Genomic DNA, 17,616 nt, shown 5'->3' with positions numbered 1-17,616 from the left:
GTACACATTAGTAATCTCTGTGCTCCGCTGTTGGTAAACTGCTGAAAATTGGTATTTTGTGTGTTGTTAGTTCCGGCTGATTGATTTTGCTCTCCATTTCTCTGTTTGAGGTACGTTCAGAGAAGTGATGTCTTATGTTTGATGTTGTCTGCTGGACCCCTGGTCAAAAATGCTGTGGACTTTCCCGGAACCCACACAAACACGGAGAGAACATGCAAAGTCCTTACAAAGGCCACGGGTGGGAACTGAACCTCCCTATAATGCAGCAGTGCTATCCACCATGCTGCCGTGTGTGTGAGAGAGAATTGTCACTGAATAGGAGCATATGTAACTTGTCAAACTCAAACAAGTTAAACTACTGATAGATCCTGATGGTAATCATTTGTACACATCACATTATTGATAGGAAATTAATTTGAAAGAAAATTGTTTCAGAAATAATCCCATGTTAATCTAGGCATATAAACATATAATTCCATATGCATACCATCTGCCAGTCTTGTTTCTGGTGAAGCGTGACATATTAAATATTGTTAAGTACCAGCAGTTCGCTAAAGGGTGTGAACTGGTAAAGTAAATAAGGATCAGCCCTCAAGCTTTAACTATGTACTCAGAATACACTTATTCGGAATTCACTTCCAAGGCGTGCACTTCAGAAACTGAGCCAGACGAGTTAAAACAGGTTTTTTTTCTGTCTGGGTTAGTTTGAGACCTGCATTAAAAGATTCAGGTGCATATTACAAGTTCCGCACAGAGATCTTAGCCAGAGTATAATGATGGAGAGAAGAGGTTTGGCTTTGAAGGCCATGTTGAAGAAGCATCGTCTGAAGAAGGAGAAAATGGACCCTCGGCGTTGGATGAGACAGGAGACGGTGAGGGGGTTCATGGACTTCACACACAACAAGAACTCTGACAACGAGGGAGACAACAGCTTTGACAACAAAGAGATGCGTGAGTACACAAGACTGAAAAGACAACAGAGGAATATTTGTTTTGAAGAATAAAAGTGCAGCCGTCCGGGTCGTCTACTCAAACATGCAGAATTTATCTTATTCAGATCTGAGCACTGGAACTTGTACTGTTAAAGATGCTGTTAACCATTAACCTGAGGAGGTTACTGCATATGTTCACTGGCTTTGTTTCCAGCATGACTCAGTCACAGATTTTTGTGAAACACAAGGGTTTGATCAGGCCTTCAATAAAAACCAGTACATTTTGTCGTAGATTGGCATAAATGACTGAAGCCAGCTTGATATCTGTACAATTTCATAAATATTACAACTGCAAGAGCAGAGTTTTGTTGTACATGGGAGAGTGGAGACATTTGGATTTGGTCACTGGTGGACTGGTGGGTGGGGGGGGGGGGGGGGAAGGACTAATGGGGGTGATCAGTACTCCAAGTTACCTATAGTTTAAAAAAAAAAAAAAAAAGCATCACTAAAGTACTCTCAAGAGTCGTGGAAATGAGGAATTGTCCCCTATGAGATAACATGCTTTGATGAGTGCCCATCGGCGTGTCTGTTAACAGGATTACATCAAAACTACTGCACGGATTTTGATGAAAGTTTCACCACAGATAGATACTAGGCCATGGAAGACTCCATTAAATTATGGAGGTGCTCCAGATCCGGATTCTGGATCAAGATTCACTTTATACAGGCTTTTAAGGATTATGTCAAAACTACTTCAAGGATTCCCACCAGATTTGTACAACCACAATTCCAATGAAGTTGGGATGTTGTGTAAAATGTAAATAAAAACAATACAATGATTTGCAAATCTTATATAATTTATAATAATAATAATAATTTATTAATTTATATAGCGCCAAATCACAAGTAATTGCCTCAATGTGTTTCACAAACATTTAAAAGCAGAATAAAATGAAATAAGATTAAAACACAATAAAAAAATATTTAGCCAAAAAAGGTAAAAGAAGTAAAACAAATAAAAAAAGACAATCATATCATCATCTTATTCAATCTTATTCTGGCTTCGTAGTAAAAGAGTGCGGGTACTAGACTGGCCTGCCTGCAGTCCAGACCTGTCGCCCATTGAAAATGTGTGACACATTATGAAGCGCAAAATACAACAATAGAGAACCCGGATTGTTGAACAACTGACAAAGTCGTAAATCAAGCAAGAATGGGAAAGAATTCCACCTATGAAGCTTCAACAATTAGTGTCCTCAGTTCACAAATGTTTATTGAGTGTTGTTAGAAGTGGTAAACATACCACTGTCCCAACTTTTTTGAAACGTGTTGCAGGCATCCATTTCATTGTATTCTGTTTTTATTTACATTTTACACAATGTCCCAACTTCATTGGAATTGGTGTTGTACCACAGATAGATATTAGGCCTATTCAAGATTCTGCTGAATTTTGGAGGTGATCTGGATCCAGATTCTGGATCAGGTTTCCATTTTGTAGGCTTTGTGTGATTTTTGAGGATTGTGTCAACTATTTAACAGATTTTCACCAGAGTTTCACCACACATTGGTGTTAGGCCTTGGAAGACTTCATTAAATTCTGGAGGTGATCTGGATCCAGATCCAAATTCTGGATCAGGATTTCACTTTGTAGACTTTTAAGGATTACGTCAAAACTACTTCACAGATACGAGGTCTATTAGAAAAGAAACCGACAGTTTTATTTTTTTTAAAAACTATATGGATTTGAATCACGTGTGATTACATCAGCCAAGCTTGAACCCTCGTGCGCATGCGTGAGTTTTTTCACGCCTGTCGGTGACGTCATTCGCCTGTGAGCATGCCTTGTGGAAGGAGTGGTCCAGCCCCCTTGTCGGATTTTCGTTGTCTGAGAAGTTGCTGAGAGACTGGAGCTGTGCTTGATCAAAATTTTTTCAAAAACTGTGAGGCACATCCGAGTGGACACCATTTGAGAAATTCAGCTGGTTTTCTGTGAAAATTTTAACGGCTGATGAGAGATTTTGGATTGTTTCTATCGCTGTAAGGACTTCCCACGGAGCGAGACATCGCGCAGCGCTCCAAGGCGATGTCGTCATCCTGTTTCAAGCTGAAAACCTCCAAATTTAAGCCTCTGTAGACCTAGGACGTCGTGAGAGAACAGAGAACTTTCAGAAGAGGTCGGAGTCAGCAGTTTATCCGGACATTCCACTGTTAAAGGAGATTTTTTTAATGAAAGACGTGCGGACGGATTGGTGCATCGGCTCGCAGCCGGCACGGCGCGCCCGCCATGTTGATAACCATTTGTAAAATCCAGGCGGCTTTTGGTGGCTTTCAGTTGAGTGAGTATCTGAGAAATTGTTTAACAGCAGGGCATGTTCCAACTTGTTCTTAAGGCTTCCAACGGAGGTGTTTTTCCTGTGGCGGGTGCGCCGTGCCGGCTGCGAGCCGACGCGCTAATCCGTCCGCACGTCTTTCATTAAAAAAAATCTCCATTAACAGTGGAATGTCCGGATAAACTGCTGATTCCGACCTCTTCTGAAAGTTCTCTGTTCTCTCACGATGTCCTGGGTCAACAGAGGCTTAAATTTGGAGGTTTTCAGCTTGAAACAGGATGACGATGTCGCCTCGGAGAGTGTCACGACGTCCCGCTCCGTGGGAAGTCCTTACAGCGATAGAAACAATCCAAAATCTCTCATCAGCCATTAAAATCTTCACAGAAAACCAGCTGAATTTCTCGAATGGTGTCCACTCGGATGTGCCTCACAGTTTTTGAAAAAATTTTGATCAAGCACAGCGCCAGTCTCTCAGCAACTTCTCAGACAAAGAAATTCCGACGAGGGGGCTGGACCACTCCTTCCACAAGGCGTGCTCACAGGCGAATGACGTCACCGACAGGTGTGAAAAAACTCTTGCATGCCCATGAGGGTTCAAGCTTGGCTGATGTAATCACACGTGATTCAAATCCATATGGGTTTTTAAAAAAATAATAAGGTTGGATACTTTTCTAACAGACCTCGTATGACATCACAATGTAAAACCAAGATTAGGAAGACACTATTTTATTTCAGCTTGTGAATTAAATATCAGATTGCAACATCTTGATCAGTCGGAGCATCCTGGATCAGTATTGTTATTGCATTGTGTTGTGGAATCCAGATCCAGGTAAAGGGATTTTGTGCCCATCTATGGGAAAAGCAAAAATTGTTGTATAAAGTGCGTTTCCAATGGTCTGAACTTCATGTTACCTGTGTATGCCCTTCCATTTAAAAAGGGCTGTTATCAGAATCAGAATTGAATTTATTGCCAAGTAAGTTTGCACTACAAGGAATTTGATCTGTTGTTATTGGTTCCAAGACAATAGGAAATGAAAAAACGCTTCTAAGAAGTAAAAAGAGTCAAATAGACAAAACTATGTTTACTGTTAAATAAATAAAACGTAATGGAATGCACCTTTCAGTGCAGAGATGACCAATATGTGGGTGATTCTTATTATGTCCTTTGATCATATTGTATGAAAAACAGAAAAAAGAGGAAATTTCACACTTTTATAGTTATCTTTACAATGAAAGTGTGTTAAGAAATTTGTTCTAGTAGTCTATGATGACTTTTTCACCTTTTTTCAGCATCATTATATGCAAATATTGCCGTTTTGTGCTTGTCCCACACCCAGACTTTTGATCTTCAATGATAAAAATGAATGGTAAAGAAACATTTTTTCTAATGTTTTAAAATATCTCTGAATAAAATATCAGTAAAATAATCAAAACATAACTGGGGTATTCAATGTCATACAACTGTTGTGATTTTTTTAAACAAAATGTAGTTGTCCCACACTATTGCCGTAATTTCCACCACTGTAATGTTGTTGTGTGGGCCGCTGAAGAGGAGGTACTGCTGGCCCACCACCACCAGATGGCGCCCTGCTTGAAGTGCGGGCTTCAAGCACGAGAGGGCGTCATAGCAACCGGGAGTGACAGCTGTCACTCGTCATCAGCACCAGCTATCACTCATCCACATCACCACCACCTTAAAGGCCGGACTGCAACTCCACCTCCCCGCCGAGAAATCAGCTACCTTGGAGGTAATTTCTCTGCTGACTTAAAACTGAATAATAGTCTGAACTCTTTTGCAGCCGTTTTCCTGTGGTGTTTCCTTATCTGCTGGATTGGCGTTTGGTGTGATTAGCGACGGCTTCGCCTCACATCCCAACCAGATAAGTGGTTAAACAGGAGCTGCACGAGTGTGTGATTGGAGGTGGAGGTGCTCCCTCCCAAAAGAACACAGACTGTGGGATTACTGAGTGTGCGTACTCACACTCACCTGTGCTGTTTTTGTTCTCTGCCAGCAGTGCCAGGTCTGACAGCTGGAGACGGTGGCCACCTGGGGACTCAGGACTTGGCGGCTCCGGTATTCTTCAGATCTGTTGGCGGTGAGGGCCGTGTGGGATCAGGCTCGGTTCTGGACGGGCGTCTCCTATCCTCAAGCCTGCCCACACGTCACCCAACGTGTAATTGACTGTAGTTCCAAACTTGTTGTCTGTATTCCGTTGTGCACAATTTGCAACATTAAATTGTTACTGTTTGGCTTATCCATTGCCCGTTCATTTACGCCCCCTGTTGTGGGTCCGTGTTCCTACACTTTCACAACAAATGTCCCTTTAAACAGTTTGTATGAAAGATTGTTTGGGTAGTTTCTATGGAGATAAACAGTGACATCAGAGCACATGTATATAGTGCCAAATCACAACAAGGCGCTTTATATTGTAAGGCAATGGTGTGGTGGAAATTACATTTACAAGGCCAATAGTGCCCGTAGTTAAAGAATCACCCATGTGCCTTATGGCAGTGGGTGAGGGAGGCAGAGTAAGTGGGGGTCTCTGGTGTTATTTTATGAGTCCAGCTGTGGATGGAAGAAGCTGTTTTAATGTCTTGAGGTTTTGGTCCTGGTGGATCTCAGCCTCCTGCCAGAGGGGAGGGTGAGAAAAAAGTTTGTGTTCTGTCACCCTCTATACAGCCCCTACATGACTGTACTCTTTCCAATACAGAAAATAGGATGTGGTGCTGAATAGAGTACTCCTACAACTGACAAAACATAATCAAGTGTCCAATCAGGTGCCCCAACAGTGGATTAAACATGATGCCATGCTGTAAAGGGTACTCCCCTAAAATTTTTACACTTCTAGTTTTTTGTTTGTTCTTTCTCAGAAAAATGCTGTAAAGGCTACTCCAATAAAATTTTACACTTCTAGTTTTTTGTTTGTTTTTTCTGAGAAAAATGCTGTAAAGGGTACTCCCCTAATTTTTTCCACTTCTAGTTTTTTGTTTGTTTTTTCTGAGAAAAATGCTGTAAAGGGTACTCCCCTAAAATTTTACACTTCTAGTTTTTTGTTTGTTCTTTCTGAGAAAAATGCTGTAAAGGGTACTCCCCTAAATTTTTACACTTCTAGTTTTTTGTTTGTTCTTTCTGAGAAAAATGCTGTAAAGGGTACTCCCCTAAATTTTTACACTTCTAGTTTTTTGTTTGTTCTTTCTGAGAAAAATGCTGTAAAGGGTACTCCCCTAAAATTTTACACTTCTAGTTTTTTTGTTTGTTTTTTCTGAGAAAAATGCTGTAAAGGGTACTCCCCTAAAATTTTACACTTCTAGTTTTTTTGTTTGTTTTTTCTGAGAAAAATGCTGTAAAGGGTACTCCCCTAAAATTTTACACTTCTAGTTTTTTTGTTTGTTTTTTCTGAGAAAAATGCTGTAAAGGGTACTCCCCTAAATTTTTACACTTCTAGTTTTTTGTTTGTTCTTTCTGAGAAAAATGCTGTAAAGGGTACTCCCCTAAATTTTTACACTTCTAGTTTTTTGTTTGTTCTTTCTGAGAAAAATGCTGTAAAGGGTACTCCCCTAAAATTTTACACTTCTAGTTTTTTTGTTTGTTTTTTCTGAGAAAAATGCTGTAAAGGGTACTCCCCTAAAATTTTACACTTCTAGTTTTTTTGTTTGTTTTTTCTGAGAAAAATGCTGTAAAGGGTACTCCCCTAAAATTTTACACTTCTAGTTTTTTGTTTGTTTTTTCTGAGAAAAATGCTGTAAAGGGTACTCCCCTAAAATTTTACACTTCTAGTTTTTTTGTTTGTTCTTTCTGAGAAAAATGCTGTAAAGGGTACTCCCCTGTGCTTTTTTTTTAAAAGCACGCATTGTGGGATTTGTTTCTATGAGAAATATCTAACAACTAAGTGTAGGGTGGATAAAAGCACTCACTCTCAGCAGAAACAATTTACTCTACTGTGATAGATTTTGTGTAATTAAAATCAGTTGACTGTAGACAGAAACAGAAAAAACAAATTTCTTGGGGTGACAGGTTTTGCCCCATCTGATTGGTTGCCTGAAATGGACCCAGGAGCTTCAGAAGTTCAGAGAGTTTCAACTTAAAGCGCTCATGGTGGCTGCACAGAAAAAGGAGAAGCACTCTGATAAAATATGCTGGGTGTGGTGCTTTTCTTAAAACAGCCCTATACGAGTATGCTCTGTTTTCAAGGAATAAAGGGCTGAATCTAATATTAGAACAGATATCTAATGCTTCTCTCATACATGTAAAAAATATCAAATTTATAAAACCATGTAATAGTTATTTATATGCAACATGTGATGGCAGTGTTCCCTGGGATTAGCAGGGCAAATACAGTTAGTCAGTGAGTGGGTAACTGTTAAAACTACAGTATTGCCACAGGGAGTACCTGGCAGTTTGTATACGTAGTTGCCATTACAAATGCAAAATCATACTTTTTGCTGTTTATTACATCCGGCAAGGATGTAAAAAAAAAAAACCATCAAAGTTTATTTATTTGTGTCTGTTAGCAGGATTACGTCAAAACTACTTCACAGATTCTCACCAAATTTGCACCACAGACAGATAGGCCATGGAAGACTCCACTGAATTTTGGAGGTGATCCGGATCTAGATTCTGGATCAGGATTTCAATTTGTAGACTTTTAAGAGTTGTAGACTTTTAAGTGTCAAACCTACTTCAGGGATATGACATCAAGATGTTAAATCAAGATCAGGAAGGCACTATTTTGTTCCAGCTTATGAATTAAATATCAGATTGCAACATCTTGATCAGTCAGACCATTCTGGATCAGTATGCAGTTATTGTATTGTATTGTGTTGTGGAATCCAGATCCAGGTAAAGTCTGGGTCACAATGTGAATTGCATGTCTGTTACTTTGAGTCCTTGTCAACCCTTGGCGGGCATCAGAAATCTCAGCTTGCTCTTGATTTGTCTGCGCTGCCTTTTCAACAGATGGGCACAGACTGTGTGCAGCAGCTGGCGACAGTCGTCCAGTGAAGATTTCCAGTTTTATCAAAAAATTATTGAACATTTCAAGACATCAGCAGTAACATTGCACCAGTGTTGCCACAGTTGCTCTGAAAAGTTACTTTTAGTTACTTTGTACAGTTACTTCATTAGCAACTTTATAGAGTTACTTTATTACATTATAAAATAACATAATAAAGCTAATGAAGTAACTGTATAAAGTAACTAATGAAGTGACCTGTGCACTTCATTGTGATATGGATGATGACATACAAATTGTGGTTATTTACATTCTGTTTATCCCACACAAACCCAGTCATTTGTGGGCGTGAGAGGGCCATCAGAGTACATACTGTAATACGCATTTGTTTGCACTTCTCTTGCAGCAACTGCATCAAGTCTGCTGCTCCCTGAGAAACTGCTGATTCAATTGCTGATTTATTTTTTTGCTTTGTTTTCCTAGTTATTTACAGCATTTTCAGATGTTTGTTTCAGGGTGCTTCTCCCTTCAGTCTGCTCATCAGGAAGTAAAATGCTGCTAAATTGGGTTAAGGTCTGGTGACAGACTTGGCCAGTCTGGAGCCTTCCACATTCCCCCTGATGAAGTTCTTTGTTGAGCTGACGGTGGGTTTTGGATTGTTTTCTTGCTGTGTAATATTTCTGATTAATGCAACCTGTATTTTTCTACTACAATAAACAACAAAGAGCCAGTTGCAGAAGCTGCCACACACACAAAAGCCACGACACTGCCTCCAGCATGTTTCTCTGAGGAGTTTGTAAGTTTGGAGTCATCAGAGGAGCGGATCATTTCTTTCTCCACACTTTTGGCCTTTCTATCACATTGGTAAAGGTTAAACTTGGTTTCATCAGTCCAAACCAGGCAGAACAATTATGAATAATCTTTGAAGTGTCAGTGATGTAATGCCTGTTCTGAGGGTTTTCTTCATTGTCAGATCTTGTAGTGTTCCTTAAGTTGACCCATTAGATGTCTGTCTTCCTTTTTCAGGACTTTCCAAATTGTTATCTTGGCTATGCTCGGTGTTTCTGCATTGGCTTTGATTAATTTCCCCTCTTCTCAGTTTCAGAATACCTTCCTTCATTCCCACAGACAACTCTGATTTTCTTAACCCTCAAAATTGGGCGCTCTGATACATCTGCATGTATGTAGCAGAAAATAAAAGCTGACTTCTAAACTGTAATGTCGTATTCATCACTTGATCTCAAACCCAAATGTATTTGGTGCAAAGAAAAAAGATTTGGATTTGTTCCAATACTTTTGGGGAGAACTGTATGTGTGTCCTGTATGTTCTGTAATACAAGTCACACTGGAGTATAAGTCACACCTGTCAAAAATGCCTCTTGAAGAGGATAAAACCATATATGAGTCGCACTGGAGTATACAGTGCATCCAGAGAGTATTTACAGCACTTGACTTTTCACATTTTTTTTTAATTTTACAACCTCATTCCAAAATAGAGAAAATTCATTTTTCCCCTCAAAATTCTACTCACAACACCCCATAATGACAACATGAAAAAAGTTTTTCCACCCAAATTTATTAAAAAACTAAGAAACCACCTGCACATAAGTATTCACACCCTTTACTCAGTACTTTGTTGATGGATTTTTGGCAGCAATTACAGCCTCAAGTCTCCTTGAATATGATGCCACAAGCTTGGGGCATGTATCTTTGGGCAGTTTTGCTGTTAAAATAAGTGATTTTTTTTTTCTTCTTGTTGGCAACTGAGAAACGCACCCAGAGCAAACACAGAGGGACCTCTTAAAAAATGCCACGGTTATTCACAAACAATTTCCATGATAAGGAATTCAAGTATTTACAGATGTCGTCTTCCAAATAAGGGCATCATGTGGATAACAGTTTTCATCAGGTTGTGATGACTCAGGGTGAAAGAGCGCCAACAGGTAAGATTAAAAAGCTTTATTTGCTCTGTGTGCTGGGGCCAACAGGTCTGCTTCAAATGATGCAAACTTCATGGGGCACAGTGAAGCAGTCACTATATCTGCAAAACTACATATATATTTGCAGCAGTTATGCCATATTTTTATGCATGAAGACATCCCCCTTATAAATTAGTGTTTTGTTTTTGGATACATTAAGGGTAAAACTAAGTGGCAAGTGAAGTCAGTTTTTTCCTATCTTAAGTAAATTTTGTGGATGTCAGTGTCTTTGTATTCATTTCTCACAACAAAGGAAAGGTGGCCCCAAAAATTATTAGTTAGAAGACTACCCCATCCAACTGATGAGCATGTGTTATGTCTTCTCCAGACTATCGGCTATTTGATAACATGACTCATGTGTGTCACATGCACCCGGGGCACAGTGAATCAGTCTAGAAAGTGATTTACTAAGCCCCAGTATCAAGTAGATGACAAATATTACTTGTTGAAGCTTATACATTTATTTTTCCATGAATTATTTATATAATTTGTGTATATAAACAACTGTTTTCACATTTGAACAGAAATGATGACAGTTGTATTTATAATAGTTTCTGAAGTACTTATATCACTGTATCAGACACTCATACATTACATAGCTGGTTTGCTGAATTATAGTTTGTATATGCATCAGCATATACAATCACCATAATTTTGAAGAAATCTTTATAAATCATGTGTTTTTTCATTATATTCTAAGTTGGTTCACTGTGCCCCATGAATTAGTGTCCGGGGCACAGCAAATCAAAAAATTTAAAATCGATTTTAAATACCTGTAAATTACACTTGGGGAGAAATAAGTATTATAAATTATAAACAATAACTTGCTGTATTAAATCCACAATAGAATGACCTAAACTTATGCATAATGTGTTTATGCTGCCACAAAATAACATTTCTGATCCACTGTGCCCCGGTTTCCCCTACAGTTTGCACTAACAGTTTGGACTGACTGTGGCATTTGGAGGCTCACAACATGTTAGGAACGTGTTAAGGCAAAACCCATATATTAATGTACTTATTTCACTTAGTCAAAGTATCACAGTATGAGGAAAAGACAAAAACGTTCCCATCTGTAGCAGCTGCGATGATCTTGGCTGAATTGGATCAACTTTAGCTTTTGACTCTTTATAATCTGAAAGTGACTTTTGTCACCATTTTTCCCGTTTTTACCCCATAACTCAATAGCAGTCAGTCACAGATCATCCAAATTATACCTTTTTGGAATCTTTATGGTCAATTAAAAAAATTAGCTATATTTTCCAGTTTTAAACATTGACCCTTGTACGAGGGCTGTCCATAAAGTATAGGTCCTTTTTATTTTTTTCAAAAACTATATGGATTTCATTCATATATTTTTACGTCAGACATGCTTGAACCCTCGTGCGCATGCGTGAGTTTTTCCACGCCTGTCGGTGACGTCATTCGCCTGTGAGCACTCCTTGTGGGAGGAGTCGTCCAGCCCCTCGTCGGAATTCCTTTGTCTGAGAAGTTGCTGAGAGACTGGCGCGTTGTTTGATCAAAATTTTTTCTAAACCTGTGAGACACATCGAAGTGGACACGGTTCGAAAAATTAAGCTGGTTTTCGGTGAACATTTTAACGGCTGATGAGAGATTTTGAGGTGATACTGTCGCTTTAAGGACTTCCCACGGAGCGAGACGTCGTGCAGCGCTCCGAGGCGCCGTCGTCAGCCTGTTTCAAGCTGAAAACCTCCACATTTCAGGCTCTATTGATCCAGGACGTCGTGAGAGAACAGAGAAGTTTCAGAAGAAGTCGGTTTCAGCATTTTATCCGGATATTCCACTGTTAAAGGAGATTTTTTTAATGAAAGATGTATGGACGGGTCCGCGCGTCGGGATGCAGCCGGCGCGATGCGGTGCGGCGGCACAGGAAAAACACCTCCGTGTTGATAACCATTTGTAAAATCCAGGCGGCTTTTGATGGCTTTCAGTGGAGTGAGTATATGAGAAATTGTTTAACAGCTGGACATGTTCCAACTTGTCCTTAAGGCTTTCAACGGAGGTGTTTTTCCTGTGGCGGAGTGTCGCGGCGGCTGCGAGCCGACGCTGCAATCTGCCCGCACGTCTTTCATTAAAAAAATCTCCTTTAACAGTGGAATATCCGGATAAAATGCTGAAACCGACTTCTTCTGAAACTTCTCTGTTCTCTCACGACGTCCTGGATCAATAGAGCCTAAAATGTGGAGGTTTTCAGCTTGAAACAGGCTGACGACGGCGCCTGGGAGTGCTGCAAGACGTCTCGCTCCGTGGGAAGTCCTTAAAGCGACAGTATCACCTCAAAATCTCTCATCAGCCGTTAAAATTTTCACGGAAAACCAGCTGAATTTTTCGAACCGTGTCCACTTCGATGTGTCTCACAGGTTTAGAAAAAATTTTGATCAAACAAAGCGCCAGTCTCTCAGCAACTTCTCAGACAAAGGAATTCCGACGAGGGGCTGGACGACTCCTCCCACAAGGAGTGCTCACGGCGAATGACGTCACCGACAGGCGTGGAAAAACTCACGCATGCGCACGAGGGTTCAAGCATGTCTGAAGTAAAAACATATGAATGAAATCCATATAGTTTTTGAAAAAAATAAAAAAGACCTATACTTTATTGACAGACCTCGTATAATCCTTCTTTGGCCCCTACCTGGTTATAGCTGTCATATGCGCCATATAATTAACTTTTTTAAGGCCATTGTATATTGAAGCTGGATTGTAGTGGACTTTAGCTCCCTTAAGTGGTACAAATTCTTTCAAAATCGGCTATTTTCTTGTATATAATTCTTCTCTGATCCACTCCAGCAAAAAGCTGTGACAGGTGGTGCAAGAGGCAAAACATATGAAGTTTAAGTTTTAAAAACATGCTTAAATGGCCACATACAAAACTGACCCATCTGCTGTGTTTTGTGCAGTGCTTGAGACAGAGAAGCAGTTTATCGAAGCAGCTCAGAGGAATGATCTGGAGGCCATGAAGGTTCTTGGAAAGGGGGTGAACGCCAATGCAAAAAATGTGGTGGGTAGAAAGTGGCAGAATCATGAACTGATTACATGTGTGACTTTTAATGAATGCAAGTCGATGATTTCAGCACGATAGGACTGCCCTTCACTACGCAGTAGCTGCTCAACAAAAGGAAGCAGTGCAGCTTCTTCTACAGCGCAGGGCAAAGGTGGAGCAAAAAGACAAGGTGAGAGCCGCAAATGGCAACATTTTAGAACAATCCTGATTGTCTTCTTCTAATAAACCATGTATTTTGTCTGGCAGTATGGTGTGACGCCCCTCCATTTGGCTGCCTGGTTTGGCAATTTGGAAATTATGAAATTATTGGTACAGAGAGGAGCTGAACAGAAGGTTGAGAACGAGGTACATAATTTGCACATTCCTTATAGTATGCAGTATTACAACCAAAACTGATCCTTCTCACTGCAAATCTGTCATTAGTGCTCAACTCAATCTGAGAGGTGTGCTCCGTAAATTGCTCACATGCTGAGTTTTATTGTGAAAATAATTTTTCTTCCTGCACATCTTCCAAAATCAGTTTTTTCGTTCTTTTGTTGCTTGTGTTGCACCACAGGAAGGACTGAACATCATGCACTGTGCCGCTATCAACAACCACACTGAAATCTTCGAGTACATAGTTAATGACCTGCAGATGAGAGAGCTTGACAAGGATGACCGGGTATCTATGACACTGCACATTTCACATTTTCTCAGCCATATAATTCAGGTTTAAGGATTGTAGCTGTGGCTCTACCATCAATGCATGCAGTGTGGTTGTTGTTTATCTGCAACCCCAAATCAGAAAAATACAGAATACAATACAGAAAATGCAAACAAAAATACGCACTGATCCTTATTCTTTCTTCTTGACTTCTGTTTCATTGCAGATGGGAGTGAAACCAAGATACTCGTATTTTATGTTTTTTTTTCAGGTCAACTTCATTACATTTGTTAATATACCTATACTGCATCCATTCCTACATTTAAGGTGTGCAACACATTCCCAAAAAACAGGGATAATTTATCACAAATATAAGCTGTAATCGGTGTCTTGGTGGCTTCCCTCACTAGTCATCTTTCAGCATGGTTATTCAGTTTTTAAGAACTACCTACTTAACACAGATTTACCTTATGGTACATCACTGTTTATATTTCTCAGTAAATTATATCCAAGACATACAGTGCACACGGAAAGTATTCACAGTGCTTCACTTTTTCCACATTTTGTATGTTGCAGCCTTATTCTAAAATGATTGAAATAAATTTTTTCCCCTTAAAATTCTACACACAATACCCTATAATGACCATGTGAAAAAAATTTTGTTTGAGATTTTTACAAATTTATTAAAACAACAACAACAAAACTAAGAAACCACACGTACATAGGTATTCACAACCTTTGCCATGAAGCTCAAAATTGAGCTCAGGTGTATCCTGTTTCCGCTGATCATCCTTGAGATGTTTCTACAGCTTAATTGTGGTCCACCTGGGGTAAATTCAGTTGACTGGACATGATTTGGAAAGACACACGCCTGTCTACATATAAAGTCCCACAGTGCATGTCAGAGCACAAACCAAGCATGAAGTCAAAGGAACTGTCTGTAGACCTCCGAGACAGGATTGTCTCAAAGCACAAATCAGGAGAAGAGTACACATTTCTGCTGCTTTGAAGGGCCTAATTGGCACAGTGGCCTCCATCATCAGTAAATGGAAGAAGTTCGGATCCACTGGGACTCTTCCTAGAGCTGGCTGCCCGTCTAAACTGAGTGATCTGGCCTTCAGGGTGGTGACCAAGAATCCGATGGTCACTCTGTCAGAGCTCCAGCATTCCTCTGTGGAGAGAGGAGAGCCTTCCAGAAGGACAACCATCTCTGCAGCAAACAGGCCTGTATGTGCAATAATCATGCTGTCTAATCAGCATCTTGATATGCCAGGTGGGATGGATTATCTCAACAAAGGAGAAGTGCGCATTAACACAGATTTAGACAGATTTGTCAACATTATTTGACAGAAATAGGTCTTTTGTGTATATCAAATGTTTTAGATCTTTGAGTTCAGCTCATGAAAAATGGGAGCAAAAAAGTGTTAGATGTATATTTTTGTTCAGTGTACATGTAATTTTTTAGGGTTTTGTTTTTGATAAGTTTGCCAAAATTAAAATAAAAAAAAACCTTTTCATGTCATTATGGGGTGTTGTGAGTAGAATTTTAAGGGGAAAATATTAATTTGCTCCATTTTGGAATAAGGCTGTAACATAACAAAATGTGGAAAAAGTGAAGTGCTGTGTATAGTTTCCGGATGCACTCTATTCAGTGACTTGGAAATGTTCATGTATCCAGCCATCCCTTGGCTTGTATCAAGATAACTGGCTGTAAAAGTGATGATTTAATGCTTATATTTAGAATAAATTGCCTTATCTCAACTTTTTGTGGTTTATATTGTAGACCTGAAATGCAGAAATGGAGGTACTGTAAAACTCACACATAATGGATTCAGGACCAGTGAATTTTATCCATTATAATCAAAATCTGTAACATGTATAAAATGGACAAAATCCGTTATATGTATGTAAGGGTTTAGTTACAGAAAGGAGGCACTGAAAAATCTACAGGGAATCCCCAGCACCAATTAGGCTTACATATTCCCTTGATTAAACACCTGACCTTGAACTGGGACCTGCCTCAATGACCAGGTCAAGACTGTGTATGGAAAAAAATAAACACCTGCCTTAAATAAGCACCGGGCATTATAAGGATTACATTTGGTTGTCACTCTTTTTTTCTAAGTCAGCTGCATAGTGGTACCTTAAAATCCTAAAGCCTGATTTATGCTTCTCCCACTCCATAACTCTGTGGTCATGCAATGACATCAATGTGTGCGTGAGGATTTTAAAGTTCTCTGTCATGTGGGAACAGTGGCTTTTTCTGGATCAGTTTGTCCCTCAGTAAGCTTGACCTCTTCATACGATCATCAACCTCCAAATCAACATTACAGTAAATGCAATTTCCCTCCATGAATTGTGGATCATTTGAACGTCTTTGTAGTTTTTGACTCTGTGTTGTAAAGTTGGTCATATTTGCGGACTTTTCTGCCAAATGTATTTGATCCATGACTGAAATGTAATCAGTGTGCGCACTGCAAAAACTTTTAAAATATGGTGGGAGAGGAAGGAGGGAAAGCGGAAAATTGACCAATCACAGCTCTTGCAGTCTCCGTCATTTCGACCGGGTTATGGAGAGGGTTCGCAGCCACGCAGTGGGCTCTGATCTAAAGAGGTTTGGTTCGTCACACTCAGGGATATATGCGAAAATTAACACCATATTACAGTTCAGGCAGCAAGTAGCACTTTTTTCATAATCGGCAGCCTTGAATAAAGGTCTGTCTCATTTAGGCACCGGGTCTGAGCACGGTTTGAAAAAAATAAACGCCTGGGCTTTTAATCACAGAAATATAATACCCACTTTCCTCGAATCGGCAAATGTTAGTGCTGAACTTAATTTCATTCCTCTGTTCCTCGGCACGTCCAGACTGCTCTGTCCAGTACATGTGAGGGGTCTTTAACAGAAATACATTGTGATGGGGCGGGATGTTTTGTCTGACGTGAATGAAAATCTGTTATACATAATCTGTTATATACTGTGTTAATTACATGGAAAACCATACAAAACTATTGTGACTTTTCCTTTTGTCCGGTGATTGCGAGTATCCAGTTTATACGAATTTTACTGTATATTAACAAATTAAATGAATTTGGACACACAAAACATGAAATAGCTGCAGTAAAACAGAAGTTAAAGTAAAAGTAAGAATCATTGTGGTGTTTTGTGTGTGCGTGTGTTTTAAATGAACATTTTCCATATTGTCTGAACTTTTTCTGTTTTGCGGTTGTCATTTTTTCACATTTCAGTCTGGACACCGACCCTTTGCCCTGGCTGCAGAGAACGGCTGTGTTGAACTGTTAGAGGTGATGATTAACGACTATGTTACCATGGCAACTATGAGGCCCAATAAGGTGTGTGTGGTGACGCCTTGTTCACATACACCATCTACTGTATTTACCATAAAGGTGCACGTTGCTGTGTGACACTCCTTTGAGACTGCACAAACGTTCTTTGATACGTGTTGTCTCCTTCCCTCCCTCCTGTCAGAGCGGTGACACTCCCCTGCACTTAGCTGCCAGGAACGGCCACTTGGACGCTGTCCAGCTGCTGCTGCAGAACTTTCATACTCGGGATGAAGTCAACATGGTAGTTGATCAGTGTGAACACTGTGGTTTGTGACAGCATGAGCCTGATGGCTAATCCACTGCCAGATGGTGGCTTTCATCAAACAGGTCGTGGCTCCAGTTTAATGATCATGTTAACTGGCTTGAACCTGCGCTGCGGCATAATTTTATTTTGTTATGCTGGGGGTTCGTGC

The 17,616-nt window shown here is 39.9% G+C and overlaps 1 protein-coding gene and 1 long non-coding RNA gene across 2 annotated transcripts in view; one reads left to right on the top strand and one right to left on the bottom strand.

Moving 5' to 3' along the window:
- The first annotated feature begins 726 nt into the window (after positions 1 to 726).
- Positions 727 to 17,616, top strand: part of ankdd1b (ankyrin repeat and death domain containing 1B) — a 44,558-nt gene continuing 27,668 nt past the window's right edge. The window contains exons 1-7 of the mRNA XM_034170116.1: positions 727 to 951; positions 13,112 to 13,212; positions 13,286 to 13,384; positions 13,462 to 13,560; positions 13,772 to 13,876; positions 17,105 to 17,209; positions 17,346 to 17,444. Of these exons, the coding sequence (XP_034026007.1) occupies positions 774 to 951; positions 13,112 to 13,212; positions 13,286 to 13,384; positions 13,462 to 13,560; positions 13,772 to 13,876; positions 17,105 to 17,209; positions 17,346 to 17,444 (786 nt within the window). The 5' untranslated portion in view covers positions 727 to 773. The remainder of the gene's footprint in view (positions 952 to 13,111; positions 13,213 to 13,285; positions 13,385 to 13,461; positions 13,561 to 13,771; positions 13,877 to 17,104; positions 17,210 to 17,345; positions 17,445 to 17,616) is intronic.
- LOC117510423 lies at positions 17,098 to 17,420 on the bottom strand. Its single transcript, XR_004560722.1, has 2 exons — positions 17,257 to 17,420; positions 17,098 to 17,225 (listed from the first exon to the last, which is right to left on the bottom strand). It is a non-coding gene; the product is annotated as an uncharacterized LOC117510423 (long non-coding RNA).

The sequence above is a fragment of the Thalassophryne amazonica genome, chromosome 5 (genome assembly GCF_902500255.1).
Source record: "Thalassophryne amazonica chromosome 5, fThaAma1.1, whole genome shotgun sequence".
NCBI classification, from domain to species: Eukaryota; Metazoa; Chordata; class Actinopteri; order Batrachoidiformes; family Batrachoididae; genus Thalassophryne; species Thalassophryne amazonica.
The sequence above is the reverse complement of the archived record's forward strand: the minus strand, read 5'-3'. Positions and strand labels throughout refer to the sequence as shown.